Genomic DNA, 19,382 nt, shown 5'->3' on the forward strand with positions numbered 1-19,382 from the left:
GCAGGAGGGAGACGGGCTGGGAAATGAGGGTGGAGAGGCAAGGTTGTCCAGGGGAAATGGGGCTGCTCCATCCGTGGAAGTGTCTAAGGACAGGTTGGACAGGGCTTGGAGCAGCCTGGGACAGTGGAAGGTGTCCCTGCCATGGAATGGGATGGGCTTTAAGGTCCCTCACAGTCTGGGATTCTACAAAATTCCAGGAAAACTGGGGAAGATGCTGCGCTCATCCCTATCCCTCTGCCCAGAGTACGTCCCTATGAAGCATCCCTGCCCTGAGAGCACCAGGAAAACCTCTCTCTCCTCGTTCTTTTCCATGGTTTTGCCCGCTGTTGCTGTCCCTGGCACTGCCAGGCTGCCCCGGCTCCAGCCTGTCTCCAGAGCGGCTTTTATGGGAGAGGAGATGGGATCGCCAGCCTGGCCGGCTCCTCTCGATTGCCATTCCAGCTGGGAGAGCAGGGATGCACGGGAGGACCTTGTCCTGCATTGCGCCCCAACGACAAAAACCCAAACAAAACCATCAGGAACACTGATAAAAGGGAAGGAATTCCTGGTTCGGTTCCCAGTTAAAAACACAGGAATCCGGTTTTCCCGAGTGTGGCCACCAGCCAGGGAAGCGTTGCCCTCTCGTGGGCTAAAGCAGCAGCAGCTTCCCACCATTCCGCCCTAACCGAGAGCTTAATTAGCCAGCGTTAATGAACTACCTGTGTGCCCATAGCGCAGCATTTTCCAGCGAGCAGCCCCTGACCTGAGCAGGAGCTCCTCGGGCTTCCCTGGAGCTCGGCAGGGATTCCCAGGAGCTTTGCTGGGGCTCCTGTCCCGCCCTGCCCATGGACTGGGCACACACTGGGAGGGCACCCTGGCATTGAACTGGGCACACACTGCTCGCACTGGAGCTTGTACTCTGCATACTGGGAGCACTGGGACATGCAGTGGACACGCTGGGAGGGCGCACTGGTTTGAACTTTGTGTTTCCTCTATTAAACATTTATTTTCCTCTCCACCAGGGGCGGGATAAAGGCTCAGCTAGAGGGGATCTCTTGTTTTTCCTCCCTTTTGCTCGCTCCCAGACACACACCCAGTGGATGTCCCACCTTTGTCTGAAGCAAGGACTGGGCTCTTCATATCCTGGTGATACAAGCACGGGTTTCCCTTTCTCCTACAAGCACAAATATTTATGTAAATGTTTATTATTGTTATTAGTGTGTGCTAATAGCCTAAATCAGAGCACTCACTCTTAGATACTGGGAAGGAATTGTTCCCTATGAGGCACAGGATTCCCAGAGCAGCTGTTGCTACTCCTGGATCCCTGGAATATCCAAGTCCAGGCTGGACAGTGGGAGGTGTCCCTGCCATGACAAGGGATGGGCTTTGAGATCCCTCCCAACCCAAGGCAGTCTGAGGTGAGACACTGGGAGGGCCCTGGAGCAGTATCCAGGGTGGAATCCTGTCCCCACCAGCATTTATCTCTGTGAACTCTCGTTATTTCCTGCACAACGAGGTTCAGAGTTCAGCCAAGGGCTGCCTGCAGTGCTCAGCCCGGGAGGGTTTGCAGCAGCTCTGCTCTCAGGGTGCACTTTGGCCAGAGGAAGCAAAGCCAGATTTCTTCTGCCTGTTTGATGGTGCTGCTCCTTCCCACCTCGTATCCCCTTCCATGGAGGTGGGGGATTCACTGAATGAACCTGGGGAGCTTTCCCAGATGGATCATGGAAATCTGATGCTGGAGAAAATGAGCCACACTGCTCCCAGTGCCAACAATCCTGGCAGGAGCAGGCAGAGCAGAAAAATCTTAATTCTTGGACAAACTCACCAAGATTATACCATGTTCCCCCTCAAAATCAGTGATTTTTTTCCCCCAGGATCTGTGCAGAACAGGAATTTTGACTCGGTTTTCCCAGGACCTTTGCAGAATGGGAATTTTGGTTTGGTGGTTTGTATTTCACCAGAGATGCAGAGAAAAATGATCCTGAAACTAGCTGGGAGCAGGCAGGGGCTCGCTCCTGGTTAGAGGCTGGGTGGGGTGGGGGTCACTGTCCTGCCTTTCAGGAAGGGGGTGCTCCCACAACCCTGGGACTATCCCTGGGCATGGAATCCGGAGTGGCAGTGGCAGGAAGGCACCTCCCAAGCAAAGCAGGCAGCTGTGCAGAGCCAGCAGCCAGGGAAGCTTTCCTGGAGCAGCAGAGTAATCGAATTCGGCGTGGGAGCAGCGGAGGTGCAGCAGACGGTGCGGTGTGATTGCCAGGGCAGCCATCCCTCACAGCTGCTCTCTGAGGGCCACGGCCTGTCCCCATGAGCCTGGCCAGCAGCAGCTCCTGCTCTCCCATCTCCATCCCTGCCACACCAACAGCTGCCATTCCCTCCCTCCCTGCAGTGCCATGAGAAGGAACAGGAGCCCAGGCTCCCCTGGCTCTTCCCACCCTTGTCCCAAAGAACCAGCCCCCAGGAATATGGTCTGAACCCCCCCAATGCTTATTTTCCTTTATTATTTATCATGTATTCCTTCACAAAGGAATCCCTTAAATCCCCATCCCGGGGCTGCTGGACCCAGCCTTCCCTGGAAAAGGCTGTCCAAAAGGAGCACGTGTGATAAACTGTCCCATTTTGGGTGTCCAGGCTGGACACCCCTGGGAGGAGCCTTGCTAAGGCTGTTTGGAGCAATCATTAATGAAACAAAAACTATTAAACAACAAATGTCCTCGTGTTCCGCACAGCAAACACCAGCCACCCTGCAGCATCCTCTTTCTTGGACGTAAAGACTTATTTTTCCACTAAAAATTAATGAAATGAATCAATGTCTGGAATTACGCCTGTGGGAATGAGTAATTTCTTACATTTCATACAAATATTTCCCATTTTTCAGCCCTATTCTGGCTCATCTTTCCAGATAATCACAAAACCAGCCACTCTCCCCTAGTTCCAGCTTGGCCAGCTGGTAAAGCATCTGACAGCAGAAATAGCTACAACAATCTGAGCAAGAACATTCCCTTATTTATTAATTTTCTCCCCTATTTTTGGGCTTCATGTTGTCGAAATCAGGACCGGCCAGGTGTGGGATCTCAGCACCTCAGGATGGAGGTGCAGAGAGGCCGAGACCACCCTTGGGGGGCTCGGGAGTCCTGGAATGCTGCCAGAAGTGTCTGGTGGCAGGGCTTTAATCCTACACAGGAGATGACACCTGTATGAGGACTGGGAGGAATTCACTGGGTGAATGGTGAAGGGATAAGTTAGTTAAAGTGTAAAACACAGGGTTTAGGATTTTGGTACAGGGGGGTCTAAAGAAGTAAGATGGAGGAATTGGGGCGTGTCCTGTCCTTCTTCTTCTTCTTCTTGGCCTCCATCTTCTGTGGTGGTGGTGGCACTTTGGGATTGGTTATTACTAGAAGTGCACCAGTTAATAAGGGTAGAAGGTATTGGGGAGTGTGCCCATGGCTGACTTGCTGTGCAGACCTCTGTCGGGCTGAAAGAAAATCTTTTAGATAAACAATTAATAAATACCAAGACCGAGACAAGATCAGGAGTCTCTCCTCGTCCTTTGAAGCGCCGGCTCTTCAAGGCCATCTCTGGGCCTTTCCAGAACACCTAAACAGCAGAAACAGAAAACCTTACAAGCCTAAACACCGAAAACCTAACAAGTGGCGTCCCTGAGCTATCTCTGTTCATAAATCAGAAAAGAGAAACATTGAAAATCTTACAGCCAGGGACAGAGCTGTGTGCTGCAGCTCTGGTGTGCTCTTCCTCGGAGGCACAAGGAGAACATCCCATTGTTCCCTCAGCCCCACACCAATCCCAGCAGGTCCATATGGACCGTACAGGGCTGGGCGTGGGTGCAGGCTGGGATCTGCTCCATCCCTGCTCGAGGATCCCTGCTCCAAGCAGTCAGGAGGATGTGGGCAGCAGGATGTGGGCAGCCAGCTCTGGCAGAAGAAGCCTTTTCCTCACTCCCAATCCAGATGAGGCCTTGGTCTTGATCCAAGGACTCCATGTGATGGATGGGTTTTTCCCTCCAAGGAGGGATTTTCACTGCCTGGGTGTGAGCTGCTCATCCTTCACCCACGGGCATCCTGAGGCAGATAATGGGATGCAGGGGTTGGAGGAAAACATGTAGGAACAAAGGAGAACCATAACGTAGGAGAGCAGAGTTTTCATATCTCCATCCTTAGGTATTTTTAGTCTGAAAGGCACAAATGCATCACTGAGCTACGAAAGGAAAGCTCCCTGCTGCTCTCCATGTCAGGGGCTTCAGAGCAGTGCTCTGCCTGCATTGGAGGAGGTACCTGTGGGCACCTCTATCCAGGTGGAGGAAAACCACGTCCCTTTAGCTGGAGGAGCCATCACTGGCAGGGACAACTTCCCCTATCCCAGGCTGCTCCAAGCCCCATCCAACCTGGCCTTGGACACTGCCAAGGATCCAGGGACAGCCACAGCTTCTCTGGGCAGCCTGTAGCAGCATCTCACCGCCCTCAGAGAGAAGAATTTCCTTCCCAATATCCAAACTCAACCTGCTTTTCTTCATTTAAAGTCCAATCCCCCTTGTGAAAAGCCCCTCTCACAGCAGATCAGCTGCATTTGCCCTGTGCTCAGGACTTGGAGCAAGTTCTCAACACAGGCTGCCAAGAGGAGATGGGCTCTGCTGGGACCCCACGCCCCCCTTCCCACCTGGATAGGAGCTGAGGGCAATGGGAGGAGCAGTTGGGATGGTTGGGTTGGAAGACTTGGATCTGTGCTAATCCAGGAAAACACAATCATTCCTTTCCCTCTCACGTTCAGACCTGCTGGAAGTGTGAAGAGGACAAAGAGCAGCAGATGGGATGGAGGCAGCCACCCAAGTCAGACCCCGTTGCAGTGCCCAGCTGTGCCAGGGAGGTTCAGCTCCACCATCCCAGGACTGTGAACAAACCCAGCTGAGCCACGGCAGTGCTGGGCTCCCCTCCTTCCTCTGCTCCTCCATCCTTTTTGCATTGTTAAATCTACTCCCATCCAACAGGATTTTATGTCATCGTTTTTCCCAAAGTGGGAAAAGGGAAACAATTAGGGGTGGCAGGTCTAGCCTGACACGCAGCAGCACCATTAAGCAGGAGGCCGTCGTTGGTCTGGAGCCTCTTTAGCATTTTCATTAGCTCTCCAAAGCTTTTGATGTCCCTTATTTACGGCACAGACACTGCAGAGGAGGCAGGCGATGATTAAGAAGAGCTTTTACTCTTCTGGAGTGTGCTGGGCACCTCGTGGCTACGGACCCTGCATATAAAGCAATATTGCTTATTATTCCGAGCTGTTTGTTCCATTAATCATGAGCCTGCTTTGCTCTGGGAAGAGGAATTGGAATACAGCAGAATTCTGTCTGCTTGTTTTTAAAATACATGTGTGGGTGGACACTCCAGCTACTGCTCACATTTTTCTCTCACAAGAAGAGCTGTTCGTGATTCTCCTCCCCAGTGTTTTCTCCTGACACTGATTTTGGTCGTCGAACTCGGGAAGGGAACTGCCTCAGGCCTGTCAACCAGTGTTGTGTGGAAATAAGGAGTACTGACTGAGAGATGCTTGAAATTCAGCATCCCAGAGAGGAAAAGGATTTCTTCATGGAAAGGGTGGACATTGGAAGGGGCTGCCCAGGGAAATGGTGGAGTCCCCATCCAAGGAAGGGGACAGTCAGTGCCCTGGGCTGGGTGACAAGGGGAGGATTGGACACAGATTGGACTTCATGGTCTTGGAGGGCTTTTCCAACCTCAATGATTCCATGATTCTGTGGTTCAGGTCAAAGTCACACAAAGTCACTGCCCTCACAGTCCCAGCCTTCACCAGCCACCCAGGCAGCAGCAGGTCTGGGGATTCCTTCAGGATATCCCAGAGGGAATTTTCAGAGTGTTCAACTCGTGATCCCGAGAAGACACTATGGAGGCATTAAAAGCAACTCAACAAGTTGTGTCAGCATCTTCTGTGACCTTGTCTCACCAAATCTGACCTCATGAAGAGCCTTCCAGAAAACCAGAGAGTTCTACAGTAGAACAAAATGAAGAAGGGAATAAAACAACCAACTTGAGAATTATTAGTGAGTTCCCATCCAGCTCTCCAGGCACAGACAATGTGTTAGGGCATGTCTCCAAGCTGAAAGGTTTACAGGACACATAAACAGCTCCATAAAACAAATGTTGTCACCAGCTCCTGGAAAAGCACTGCTGGAAACAGCAGGTAAGGCCAGAGCAGCTCCATCAGACAGCAGAGCTGCTCCTTCATTGCTGACAGATGGCTTCACCTGAATGTCCTTCATCAAAAAATCAACTGGAAAACTACAGGTCTGTTGCTTTTCTAACCTGCACTTATTCAATCCTTCCAATCCAATATATACTCTCACTCCAAAACACAGCAATATCCACTCCAATGAAATGAATTTCCCTTCCTATAAGAACGATAGATTGCACACACGCAAGCCAGGTTAGTTCAGTTCATATGGAAACAGACAATTACGTAATTTATTTATTAATACAGTTTTAATTTACAGTACAATTGAGCTGCACACCCAAGACATAGCTTATTTACAGAGCATGAGAGGCAGACACAGCAGGTGTCCTTTGTTCCCCAGCTGGTTTGGGTTTCTAAACTGGGACACCCCCAGGAGCACCCCAGCATCTCCATTGCCACACAGTCTTGGTCTCATGGCAACCAAGGGAAGCTTGTAATCATGGAGTTGTTTAGGTTGGAAAAGTCCACCTAGACGATCCAGTTGAATCATTCCCCCAGCACTGCCAAGGCCACCCTGCCCCGTGTCCCCAGGTGCCACATCCACAGGGATTTTAAACCCCTCCAGGGATGGAGAGTCCTGCGCAGCTGTGCCAGGGCTGGGCAGCCCTTCCAGGAAGGAATATTCCCAATATCCAACCTGAGCTCCCCTGGCCCAGCCTGGGGCCGCTCCCTCTGCTCTTCTCCCTGTTCTCTGGAGCAGAACTCGAGCCCCCGGCTGTGCCCTCCTGTCAGGAGCTGTGCAGAGCCACAAGGGCCCCTGAGCCTCCTTTGCTCCAGGTGAGCCCCTGCCCAGCTCCTCAGGGATTCTGCAGCCCCTGCCCAGCTCCTCAGGGATTCTGCAGCCCCTGCCCAGCTCCCTCAGGGATTCTGCAGCCCCTGCCCAGCTCCTCAGGGACTCTGCAGCCCCTGCCCAGCTCCTCAGGGATTCTGCAGCCCCTGCCCAGCTCCCTCAGGGATTCTGCAGCCCCTGCCCAGCTCCTCAGGGATTCTGCAGCCCCTGCCCAGCTCCCTCAGGGATTCCCCAGGTGCAGGAATGCCTGAGCCCGCTTTGTTCCGATGGATTATTGCTCTGACAGATCCCAGCCCTCGGAGACCTCCGCACCCCGCACAGGGAACACACAGCAGTGCTAATGACACATTCCAGAACATCCTGGCTGTGTGAGTAATTGCAGATCCTTTGCACAGGCATCTCCATGAAGGCAGTGGGAGTTGTAGAGACATTATTAGGTCTCCTGACATTTTAAAAAGGCTTAGACTGAAAACTTCTTTGAGGGGTTTCAAAGTCTGCGATGGAACTGAAATAGATTTTGTAATAACAACCAAACAACCCACGAGGAGCTTTGTGTAACTGCTTGGACATGAGAGAACAGAAAGAGAAAATCCATGCACAAAGCCAGAAAGGAGAAAGGAAGAGTTATGTCCAAGCAAAGCCATCAGGGCTGCTCCTACAACCCCCTGGCCACCCCAGGAGAGGTCACACACAGGGGGTGACACCAGCCAGCACCACAGGTCCATCACTGGGAGCTTGGGGGTCCCTTCTCCAATAAGGAAAATCAGGAGCAGAGCCTTTGGGCTGACTTTGGCAAGTGAGCATTACCTTTTGGACAGCTCCAAACCCTCCTGCAGAAGATGGGTTTCTGAAATCATAAGTCATGTTTTTCTGCTGAATCAAATGGTGTGAGGGCTCCAGATGAAAGTGGGGCAATCTTCCCTGGCATACATGGAGCCATCTGACCCCATGAGTGTGTAGGGACAGCCTAAGGAGACCGGAAAAGCTGCTCACGGACAGCACAGGGGACAAGGGAGCATCAGCTGCCAGGAGTTGTTAAAATCTCATATATTTACGTGGATACAAATGTCATGGGTTTGTGTATTAGCCTGCAACATGAACAAAGATGTCTGGGAGAAAAGGCCATTCTATAGCACCTTCCATTGAAACCCAGACTGGTTTGGGTTGGGAAGGACCTCAAAGCCCATCCCATTCCACCCCTGCCAGGGGATACCTTCCACTGTCCCAGGTTGCTGCAAGCCCTGTCCAGCCTGGCCTTGGGCATTGCCAGGGATCCAGGGGCAGCCACAGCTTCAGTGGGAATTCCTGTACCAGAGCCTCCCCACCTTGCCAGGGAACAATTCCCAATTCCCAACATCCCATCCATCCCTGCCCTCTGGCCATGGGAAGCTATCCCCCCTTCTCCTGGCTCTCCAGGCCCCCATGTTTCTCACAGGCTCCCCTCAGGTCATTCTCGACACAAATACTTGAATACTTTCACAGAAAGAGCCTGAAAGCCTCCAGCACCTCCTGTTCCATATCGTGTTCACCTTCAGCTATGAAATCACTTGACTAGAAAAGTGCTATAAAAAGTAGCAATTCCTCTCCTCCCGTGTGTCATGTGTCAGGACCACGTTGCTGTGTAAAAATCAAACCTACGGTGTGACACTGAGGCCTTGCAGTCTTCTGCTTGGGCTGAAACACACCCAAAATAGGAGACAGAATCATGGCATTATTTAGCTTTGAAAAGCCCTCTAAGACCATGGAGTCTGACTGCTCCCCAGTACTGACCCACATCCCCAAGTGCCACATCCACACCGTTTTAAATCCCTCCAGTCCCTTCATTCACATGAAGTGTCTGCCAGAAATTCTCATCAGAGAGGGGTTTGCTTCCAGGCGTAGCTGCTCCTTCCCCAGGCAGTGTTGTCTGGATTGACTTATCCCAGGTCTCAACTAAACCCTGGGAAACTTGGATGGAGGGGGGAAAATATCTGATAGAATTGCAGAAGGGCTGGGAAAAGGAGCTTCAGACAGCACAACCAGGGCGATGGCTGGGCAAGGAGAAGATAACCAGCTTCCACATCAATGGGCACTCAGAACCTCCCAGTTACCTTCACCAGGAGGCAGCTCCTGCTCAAGGACACCAAGGATCACTCCTGGACTGGGAGGGAGAGCACGTGGAAAGTCCTGCCTCAGTGAACAGAGGAAGTTGGGAATGAAAAAGCAAAGCAGGAACGAAAGCCTGATTTTATACAGCTGTAATCACTCCCAGAACTGCACAAGTCTTGGGAATTGCACGGCACACAGGAAAATTTCGCTTCTGCCGTGCAAAACTGCACTTGGGTGGGCAAGCCAGTCTGTCAATCAAAAATTTAGGCACGCAGAGCCACACACATGTTCGTTTTTAGAGCAAATGCCTCACTTTGTTAGAGATTTGCTCTGGTCAACAGATTCCTGAAAACAATTTAACTCTACACATTATAGATTATTTCCTCTGAGTTAACAGGCTGGAGATATTTAAAAACTGGCATGAATAGAGAGGTTTGTTCTGAGAGACATTTTTTCCCTCTGGAAAACTTCTTACATTAAAAACTTCTAGCCATAGGTAATTGCTAACATGGAACATTTATTGGTTTAAAAAAATAAACATGCAGAAGCCATCCTCCTTAAAAACAACACATACAATTACCCAGCGGGGATTTTAGAGGAAAGCAACAACCCTGCAAGGCGTGAATTCCTCCAAAATCTCCAGCAGAAATGTATTTTCTGTGGGAGTCCACGCTCCAGCTGTGCCGTGCAGTGAGTCCAGCCAAAGGCAATCACATTACAGAGCATTTGCCTTGCAGTTTATCTTTCTTTTTCTGCTGTTTGGATTTCTTTCCATCCACCTGGAGACTGATAGTTCTCCTCTGCTCCAGATTCAAGAGCTCCTGGAAGAGCTCCTGAACGTTGTAGTTCATTTTGGCTGACGTCTCCATGAAGGCACACTTCCACTTGCTTGCCAGCGCCTGCCCCTCGCTGGCATCCAGCTCCCTCTGCGCGTCGTCACTTTTGTTCCCCACCAACATTATCGGGATTTTCTGGATGTCGCCTTTGATCTGACAGATCTCATCGAAGATGGGGTGAAGATCTTCCATGGATTGCCTGCTGGTGACGGAGTACACCAAGATGAAGGCATGCCCTTTGGATATGGAGAGCCGCTGCATGGCAGGGAACTGATGGCTGCCCGTGGTGTCCGTGATCTGCAGGGTGCAGATGCTCTTGTCACAGCTGATCACCTGCCGGTACGTGTCCTCGATGGTGGGGATGTAGGTTTCCCTGAAAGTGCCCCTCACAAAGCGCAGGACCAGGGAGCTCTTGCCGACCCCCGCTGCTCCGAACACCACCACCCTGTAATCATTGCTCTGCTCAGGCATGTTCGCTGCGCCGAGACGTGAGAGGAGGTTTTCACACAAAAAGCCCGAGTTCCACCAAGTTTACACACCCCTATGCAGAGGTGGGCTGCGGAGAGGGAGGGGGAAAGGGTGCGTTATTGAAATCAGCAATTAATAAATCACTCCCATCCTTTTGCCGCGAAATAAACCACTGCTCCTCCCTATCCCAGCCATGCAGCCCATGCACGTTTAACGCTACGAGACGAGAATAAGAATTCACCTGCAGCCATCAGCTCCACCGAGCAGCGAAAAGGGGCTGAAACCGCCTGGCAGCCGCGGGGAAGAGGTGTTCCGGCCCCAGGGAAGCCGCGCTCAGCCCCGGGAAAGCCGCGCTCAGCCCCCGGGAAGGCGTGTTCCAGCCCCCGGGAAGCGGCACCACCCTCGCCCGGAGCGCCGCCGCCGCCGCGGCAGGGGAGGGGAGGCTCCGAGCGTTCGTAAACCCAGCCTTCCACTCAACCGCCCCGTGAAAATAAATAAATAATCAACACGACCGCCTAAATTAAAGCCGCTGCAGCCGAGCTCTGCTGCTCCATCCCTCACTCCGCTGCTCCATCCCTCACTCCGCGCACAAAGGCGAGTCTCGCCCTCCCTCAGCCCCCCGCACCGCAGACCCCCAGGAACTGCCGGGCTCTGCCGTCTTTCATTCACCCTATGCATCTCCCAGCTTTAATTTAGGGCTGATTTAATTTAAAAAACTTCAAATCCGGGTCAGATTTTCGTCCCCACTGGCATTAAGCGGGGCAGGGATGCCCTGAGCAGTTTCTCAGCCCTCCCCGGGTAAACCACCGAGCCCTGAGGCCATGGCCAGCAAGGTCCACTCAGGACCTTCTCCGTGTATTCTCTTCCAACTCAGGATATTCTGTGATTCCGCTGTTTGGTTTGCCTCTCTCACACCGCCGGATGAAATAAGAGTAGTTGTGTATCACAATCACAAGCCGTGTTTCTCTTCGTTTATTAGGAATTTCCTCCAACGCAGTCTCTCCAAACGCCCTCATGCGGGGACACCGGAGCTCGCACCACCCCGGTGCCTGACAGGGGCAGACGGCCGTGTGTCCGCGCTGTTCCACCTCCGGCACGGCCGGGCAGGAGAGCTGCCCCCGGCTCTTCTCGGCCGCCGCCCCGGGCTCGGCTCTCCCCTCACGGCCCCTTCCTGCCTGTGGGGTCCCGCCACGGGCTCGGCTCTGCCCTCACGGCCCCTTCCCGCCTGTGGGGTCCCGTCTCGGGCTCAGCTCTCCCCTCACGGTCCCTTCCTGCCTGTGGGGTCCCGCCACGGGCTCGGCTCTGCCCTCACGGCCCCTTCCCGCCTGTGGGGTCCCGTCTCGGGCTCAGCTCTCCCCTCACGGTCCCTTCCCGCCCCGGTCCTGGCTCTGCCCTCACGGCCCCTTCCCTCCCCTTCCCGCCCGCGCGTTCCCGCCCAGGCACCGCCCGCCCTCACGCCCCAAAATGGCCGTCGGCCTCTGAGGGGATCGGTCCGAAATCAATGCATTTTTATGAAGTGTTTCTGTTTGTGGGTCACCTACGTTGCAAAATGTGGGATGCGTAAAATTTTCTTAAGAGATTGTGGTTTTTTGGTGTTTGATCTTTGCATACTTGCAAGCCTAATCGACAAAAAGTGAGATTGAATCTGTGAAACAACGGCCAACAAGCTCTAAGTGATGGCCATGTATTAAAAAAATAACTGAATTGTTGGTAGAGTTGTTAAGGTTAGGGCTGGACACGTTTCTCTGCTCTCAGACCTGGGGGAGTTGAACAAAGCTTGGGAAGAAGGATGAACCATTGATAGTGGGCACAGGGAATGCAGGATTTATGGACCACAAGGACATCTGGCAGAACTCCCAAGATGAGGAAGAAATTCATAAAAACAACTCAGTAACTGTGCTGAAATCAGCACTTGTGGAGGAAAACTTCCCAGTCCTTCCCCAAGCTCATTCTTCTCAAACCATTTGTGGTTTTCCGGGTTATCATTTCTTATTTCTCTGATCCTTGTTGCATTCCTAACGCTGTGGTATTCTCTTATTATAAATCCAATTCTATCAGCCTTGTTATGCTTCTATCCCAGAACAACAAAAAGTAGATCTATTTCATAATGCAGTGGAGTTTTTTTGTCTGACACAAAAGAAAACCTCAGAGGAGTTTCAGTCTTGACATGAGGCCAAAATACCTGGGATAGAACTTGGACCAAATCCATCCCCATGCAAGGGGAACTAACCTGAGACCTTAAAAAAGAAATGGCCTCTCTAAAACCAGGTGCCCATTTGTACTGAGATGCTTTGAAAGGTCCTGTCTGAATTAATTATGATAATAATGAAAATAGGAGAATAAAGCAGAACTGTGAAAGTCCACTAATCAACATTAGTGGGGGTCAGGGATCATCCTTCACCTTCCTTTTGCTGTAAAAATTCCTGTTCATCTTACATCTGCTTTTACGGTTCCTGTCTCTCCAGGCAGGATGACTTGCCCGTGGCAAGGCTCAACCTGCAAGCCATTCACTTTGCCTGAATCCCATCATTATTGGGGATTTTCAGAGCAGATTTACAAACCGTCATTTCTGGTGTTTATGGGGTGTTTCTAAACCTTCATTTCTGGTGTTTATGAGGTATTTATTAGCCACAATGAAATGCTGGCTAGAAATGAGTAGCTAATTCGCTCTCTGTGCTAGCCACTTTTGCTCAGTTATCCCATTTTCCAAGCTTTCCAATGGTTCTTTCTAAGAGGTGTTTTATTTAAACCTCCAGATCTAAAGCCTGAAGCTGGGATTGATTTCCTATAATAGGCTGTGACAAGGGAAGAACTCTGGGAGCTCTTGCACAGTGTGGTGTCAGGTGCTAAGTGGGAAGCAGACCCGTGACACGTCCATGTGCCCACCACAGATCAAAGCCTTCCAGAAATAAATCTGTCGCTGCTCATTGCTTATTTTACCCCAAAAAGTGCTCTGACGCTGTCCTGTTGTCAAGAGCAGGTGACTGTCATTATAACCAGAACTGGAGCTCCTCTCCTGCAGCTCCATCTCCTGCCGTTCTGTCCCCAGCAGTGCACCCCATCCTTCACCACCGTCCTGACAAAATCCCAGAAACAGCTTTGGGCTGCAGAGTTTGGGGTGGGACAGGGGACGCCTTTCAGTGTCCCACAATGTACAAATTGTTTGGGGCTGCTGGAAGTTGTTTAAACCCCGGCAGCTGCCTCTGCTCAGTGCTGGCAGGCTCAGGTGGCTTTTCCCATGCCTGCCTGTTCTCATTGTGTCCCTGCACAGCCACCGGACACACCAAGCTCCAGGACAGCCCGGACCCCGAGCAGCACCGTGCAGGCAATTGTGGCTCTCTGACATCCCCAAATTCCCACATTTCTCTGCCGAGGGATCGCTCAGTCCAGCCGGAGCCGGGGTCTGGTGGCAGCAGGTGGCAGCAGAGCCCTGCCACGGAGGTGGCGGTGCCATAGGCGCTGAAATCTCGTTTATTCCCTCTTTTGACACTCCTTTGGTCCCAAAGAGCTGCACTGCCTGTGGCTGGCTGGAGCCAGCACAGGCTGCAGCGGGAACGGAGCCACGGGATCTGCCTAAAGCTCACACCCGGGCCTTCAGGCTCTTCATGCTGAACTTCGTCTGTTTTCATCAAATTTTCCCCTACTACCTGAGTGCAAGTCAAAGAATTATGGCATTATTTCGGTTGGAAAAGCCCTCTTGACCACTGAGTCCAAGGCCATTCCCCCAGCACTGCCAAGGCCACCACTGCCCTGTGTCTCCAAGTGCCACATCCACACGCCCTTCAAATCTCTCCAGGGACGGGGACTCCACCCCTGCCCTGGGCAGCTGTGTCAGGGCTGGACAACTCTTTCCATGAAAAAATTTTCCCAAATATCCAATCTAAACTTCCCCTGGCACGACCTGAGGCTGTTTCCTGTTGTCCTGTCACTTGTTCCCTGGGAGAAGACACCAACACTTTTTAAAAATTTATTTTCCCTGGATTACAGACAGCAAGGCAACATGGGGAGAGCAGGCTCCAAGCAGTGGGCAGCAGCACCTTGAAATATGGCAGCAGATGGAGGGTGCTGCCCAAATCAACGCTGCAGTGGGGTGATGGCCAACACACAAAGGTCACAGCACAGCTGTGACAACTCCAGGGCTGGCAGGCAGGGACAGGAGAGAAAACCCTGCAGGGTTGTTCAGCCTGGGTAAGAGAAAGCTCTGGGGAGACCTTAAGAGCCCCTTAATTATGATTAAAGGGGCTCCAGGAGAGCTGGAGAGGGACTTTGGATGCGGGTCTGGAAGGACAGGACAAGGGGAAATGGCTTCCCACTGCCAGAGGAGATTGGAGATGAGGAGAAATTCCAACAACAAATCCACAATATTGTATATTTTATTTAAATTAACAAAACTACATGTTTTCCAGGTTGCTTAAAGCATTCTGTAAAAACTGAACTCAACCTAAAGAACAAAAAAAAAGGATATATTTTAATAAGACCCAGGGACTATTTCCAAGACATAGGAGTTGGGTTGAGGAATGAAGAAATAAAAAACCCACACACGCACGCACACGCGCCCCGTAAACAAACTGTTAGTGTTTGACACAGAATTTGGTTTGAAAGCTGCAGCTCCCCATTCGTGGGCAGCCTTTACAAAACGCAATGCTATAGTCTAAGCTGGAAAAGAACCCAGGACACAGCTATGGGAACAACATAAATATCACGTAAGAACCCAAGGGAAAAGGGATGGCAAAGTTGCAAAGTCGAGTGTTCAGCTGGGAACGTTCCGGGGTTGCAGGGATGTGCGTTGATTTAATTCACTTCTAACGGAGTAGCTACTACAGTAGGAACACTGCTTGGCCTCCAGGGGCAGGGGAAGCTGGGCATCCCGGGGAGGGCAAACACAACAAGCAGAATTGCTGTAAGAAAATCCCGTAGGAGAGGCAATGAATACTCAGGGAGCAGGCCTTTGGCAGAGGGGTCTGCCTGGTGTAACACCTCCTGACTGGAGGAGCCCCATGTGATGGTGCCCAGCAATCAAACCCACGCAAGGTGATCTTGTGGTGCCACCCTCTCTTTTTTCATAGTATTGAGCTTTAATAAATGGATGAGGGTAAATGGATAAATTCTGGGGTGGGAATTGTTATGGTACCGGGAATCGTGATGGTACCTGGGCTGACAGGAATGAGTTTCTCCTCTCTGCCTGCCCTATAATGCTTCAGCAACGCACAGCAGCAGCAGATTGTTATCTCGTAGGGCCGGAACTGGGAGGGTGAGTTACATGTTACCAGCAGTTAGCAGAGACGTTTGCTTCTGCCTGCTCTCTGGATGCTCCAGGCCATGGAAGGTGTGCCCTGAGCGGCACAGACCCTTCCCCACCGTTCACTTCTCTGAACTGGGCCCAGCAGGGTTCAGCTCCAGCCTCCAGCCCGGATCAGTTCCCACTCCCCTCTCTTTGCCAAAGGCCTCCCAGCACGGGGCTGAGCGAGCCCGGTGCCTGTGTCTGCTCTGGGAAAGCAAAGATCCACATTAGTGCATGACCAGCAGATCCTTTCAAGTCCTTAATCCCTGGAAGAATCCAGCTCTGCCCCAGCCTGCCAGCGCACAGAGCGAGACTGCCCAGCTCCCAGGGATGCACTGTAACAAAAGGGAAGGTGGAGGAAGCTACAAAAGCACGGGGGAGCCAAAGGGACTGAGAACAGGGAGGAGCTGGCTGTGGGATCAGCCAGCTGGGAACTTGGTTCAGGAGTGCTCTGTTCTCCTGCAACTCAGCATCCAGGCTGGCCATTCTCTGTATCCAGCAAACAGCTGCAAAACCTGCTGAGAAAGCAGTCGCTGCTTCTACTAAAGCCTTACTAACAGCCTACTCCTCTCCCAGCTGTGCTTCATCCAGCCACAGAGGGTGGCTGCCCCAAAGACTCAGATAAGGGTCGGTACAGCCACGGCAGTGGAATTAAAGGCTTTTACAGCAAGGCTCCCCCCCACAACCGACACCTTGTGTAAGCTGCACACAGGAGCAAACCCAGAGTAGTGAGCACATGCTCCTAGCTGAGCTCCCTGCAGCAGCTTTGTGCACCAGCACACCCAGCAAAATGAAACCAGCCCCACGGCAGCTCTGCCCCGGCCCCACATCCACACCTGCGACTTTGCAACCTCAGTGCCCTTCCAGCAGGGTTTTACGTGCCCGAGTGTAACACAATATACACAGCCCTCCCCCCAGGAATAACTACACCATAGTAAAGAGTTACAAATGTTCTGCTCGCTGTCGCTGCCCTGTGGATGCACCAGGGACTGGGTGCTTGAGGAGCGGATGTGGCCGGAGGGGTCTCCAGCCAGAGGGACTCGTGTGTCCTCTGCTCCCCACGCCAGGCCGGTCCCTGCTGAGGCACCTCCGTGTCACTCCTGAGCCTCCTTCCGAGCCAGCTTGTACACCTCCGTGGGCCCGTCCACGTGGGTGATGGTGGTGGTGAGCTGCAGCTCCTCCCCGCTGTTCACCCCCAGGTCACCTGAGAAACAAAGGGGTTCTGTCAGTGCAGTCTCACAATACAATATGGGACTATTCCAAAGGAAAAGATCCACTTTATTCCCTCCAGCCACTCAGCTGCCTAAGCCACGGACCAGCAACTTTCCTATAAATTGTTTTATTTACAGCTATTTAAATGGAAGCACAACAAACACATTGAGGGGCCGTAGCACGTCCAGAGAAGGGAATGGAGCTGGGGAAGGGGCTGGAGCACCAGGAGTGGCTGAGGGAGCTGGGAAGGGGGCTCAGCCTGGAGAAAAGGAGGCTCAGGCAGAACCATCCGGCTCTCCTCCCCTGACAGGAGGGTCTATTTTCTCCACTCCTCATCCCTCCATCTGAGCTGCACAGTTCCATCTGGGCAATGCTAAAAGGCACAGAAACCACCCTGAAGGTTCCAGCTAGCCTTGGCTAAAAGTCAGACCTGTATAACCCAGCCATTAATTCAAATGCCTGCTTGGAAACCCAAACCATCATTTGCAAAGCTTTTCAAGGCGCTGAGTGTGCACTTGGACCAATGAGGGCAGTGAGGGAAGCCAAGCAATCAATTAATATGATTGGTAAAGCAAGCTTTGGTTTATTTTGAGTACACCAGTACTTTTATATTGTTTTCCAGTAACTATGCATACTTGTCGTTAGTTTATTGGTTTAACTGCTTATACATGTCCTGAGTTTATTGGTTTAAAGCAAGAGATTACATTTACATATTCCTCCTACTTTGTGGTTATGCATACTTTATGGTTTCTATTCTCGTCACTGTCCTTGCCCTGTCGACCTTCTCAGCAGGCAGGATGCAGCATCTTCCTATCCTGGCGTGTGGCCTGGTTATGCTAGGTATGGCTCACTCACGCTAAGCTGCTAAGTGAACACGTATGCTAAGTTAACATGGGCCTTGCTTGTACAACATTTCCACGGATCCATGGCCCTTTTCCTCCAGCCATTCTTCCACAATTCCCCCTTTCTTTTTGTACAAGCAAAGCCCTATTGGTTAATTGTGTTACATTTTTCATAATACAAGAATAGGCAATTCTAATAACTATTATGCTCGCAAGCACTGTTCCTAACCAGCGTAGTCCTTCTGTTATAAGGGATATGAACCAGGGAGATAAACTTCCAAAAACAGAAGACAGCCAACTATCAAATGGATTGTCATTTACCATGAGCTTCTGCGTATGCTCTTTTAGCCATTGGAGCTGTTTATGGATTGAAACGCTATGGTCTGATAGATTGGAACAACGCGTGCCTTCAAAGTCTTCACAACCGTGTCCTTGCACTAGCAATAAAAAAATCTGTGGCAGCCCTATTTTGTAACACTGCATGGTGCATACTGTCTACATCAGTAGTGAGTTCATCTAACACTGCGGATGTGATGTTGACTTGTTTTCCTGTCCAACACGCTAACCAACTCAATAGCGTGAGGGCCCGTGCAGAGGCTACTCCTGGTGTGAAAAGTGATGCCAATATAATTGATGGTGGTTCCCATAATTGTACATCATCTCTGCATTCAGAGTTTAACTGATGTATACTACGTCTTGAGCACTGGGACTTGTGACTGATGTTAAGCATCTGGTGGATGCTAGGGGCAAATAATGTTAGTTTGCTGAAATAACACGGTCCTGCCAGAGCCTTCTGAGGCACTGCAGGCCAGGCTCTATCTTCACAGATAAGGAAAACCCCAGGAGGTAGCATTTTTGCTACACCTTGTTTTGCTGGTAAAGGCTCTGTCTAGTTGTTGCAATAAACCGTGGTATTGTAAGCAAATCTGGGCTTGCAGAATAATGCCCAAAAAACAGACAATGGTATAGACCCCAGGATGTCTAGCTCTTGTGGCTCTAGGCTGGTGACATTCAATCCTTGGGCAATTGTAAAGGCTTCTGCTCCCAAGGGGTTCATTGGAATTCCAAAACTTTGCACCAATTAGCAGAGGCTGATCCTCTCCCAGTCCTCCACCATTGGCCTGTGGGAGAGTGGGGAACTCCTGTGCAGTGTTGGATTCCTCATTGCTGGCAACACTTTCTCATTCGTTCACTGCTGTAGGCTGGGCCCTTGTCTGTCTTAATCTGCTTTGGAGCACCCATTATAGCAAAACAGCTGCTCAAATGGTGAGTTACATGAGAGGCCTTCTCTCCTGCTTGTGCAGTCACTCATAGGAACCGACTGTAGGTGTCCACTGTGACATGCACATACTTTAGCCTCCCAAACTCAGGGACCTGTGTAACGTCCATTTGCCAAATCTCATCTGGGCCTAAACCCTGAGGATTAACCCCAATGCTGAGGCCTAGTCCATGATGGCTGCAGGTGAGACATGTTTTTATTATCCCTCTGGCTTCTTCCATAGTGATGCTGAACTGTTTGTGCAGTCCTTGGGCATTCTGATGAAATGTGGCATGGGCTTCTCGAGTTTTTGCAAACTCACTCACTGGTACCATCAACAAAACCAACCGATCTGCACGAGCGTTGCCTTCGTCCA

General features: G+C 51.4%; 2 protein-coding genes across 2 annotated transcripts in view; both read right to left on the reverse strand.

The window, feature by feature from the left end:
- Nucleotides 1-9,619: 9,619 nt before the first annotated feature.
- DIRAS3 (DIRAS family GTPase 3) lies at nucleotides 9,620-10,765 on the reverse strand. The gene is made up of 2 exons (XM_058808776.1): nucleotides 10,655-10,765; nucleotides 9,620-10,501 (listed from the first exon to the last, which is right to left on the reverse strand). Exon 2 carries the CDS (start codon nucleotides 10,414-10,416, stop codon nucleotides 9,820-9,822), a length of 597 nt encoding a protein of 198 aa, XP_058664759.1. The 5' UTR covers nucleotides 10,417-10,501; nucleotides 10,655-10,765; the 3' UTR covers nucleotides 9,620-9,819.
- Nucleotides 10,766-14,768: 4,003 nt separating this feature from the next.
- The window catches only part of WLS (Wnt ligand secretion mediator), a 29,450-nt gene continuing 24,836 nt past the window's right edge, over nucleotides 14,769-19,382 (reverse strand). Inside the window, exon 12 of the mRNA XM_058808206.1 lies at nucleotides 14,769-16,898. Coding sequence (XP_058664189.1) covers nucleotides 16,789-16,898 — 110 coding nt within the window. The 3' untranslated portion in view covers nucleotides 14,769-16,788. The remainder of the gene's footprint in view (nucleotides 16,899-19,382) is intronic.

The sequence above is a fragment of the Ammospiza caudacuta genome, chromosome 7 (genome assembly GCF_027887145.1).
Source record: "Ammospiza caudacuta isolate bAmmCau1 chromosome 7, bAmmCau1.pri, whole genome shotgun sequence".
NCBI lineage: Eukaryota > Metazoa > Chordata > Aves > Passeriformes > Passerellidae > Ammospiza > Ammospiza caudacuta.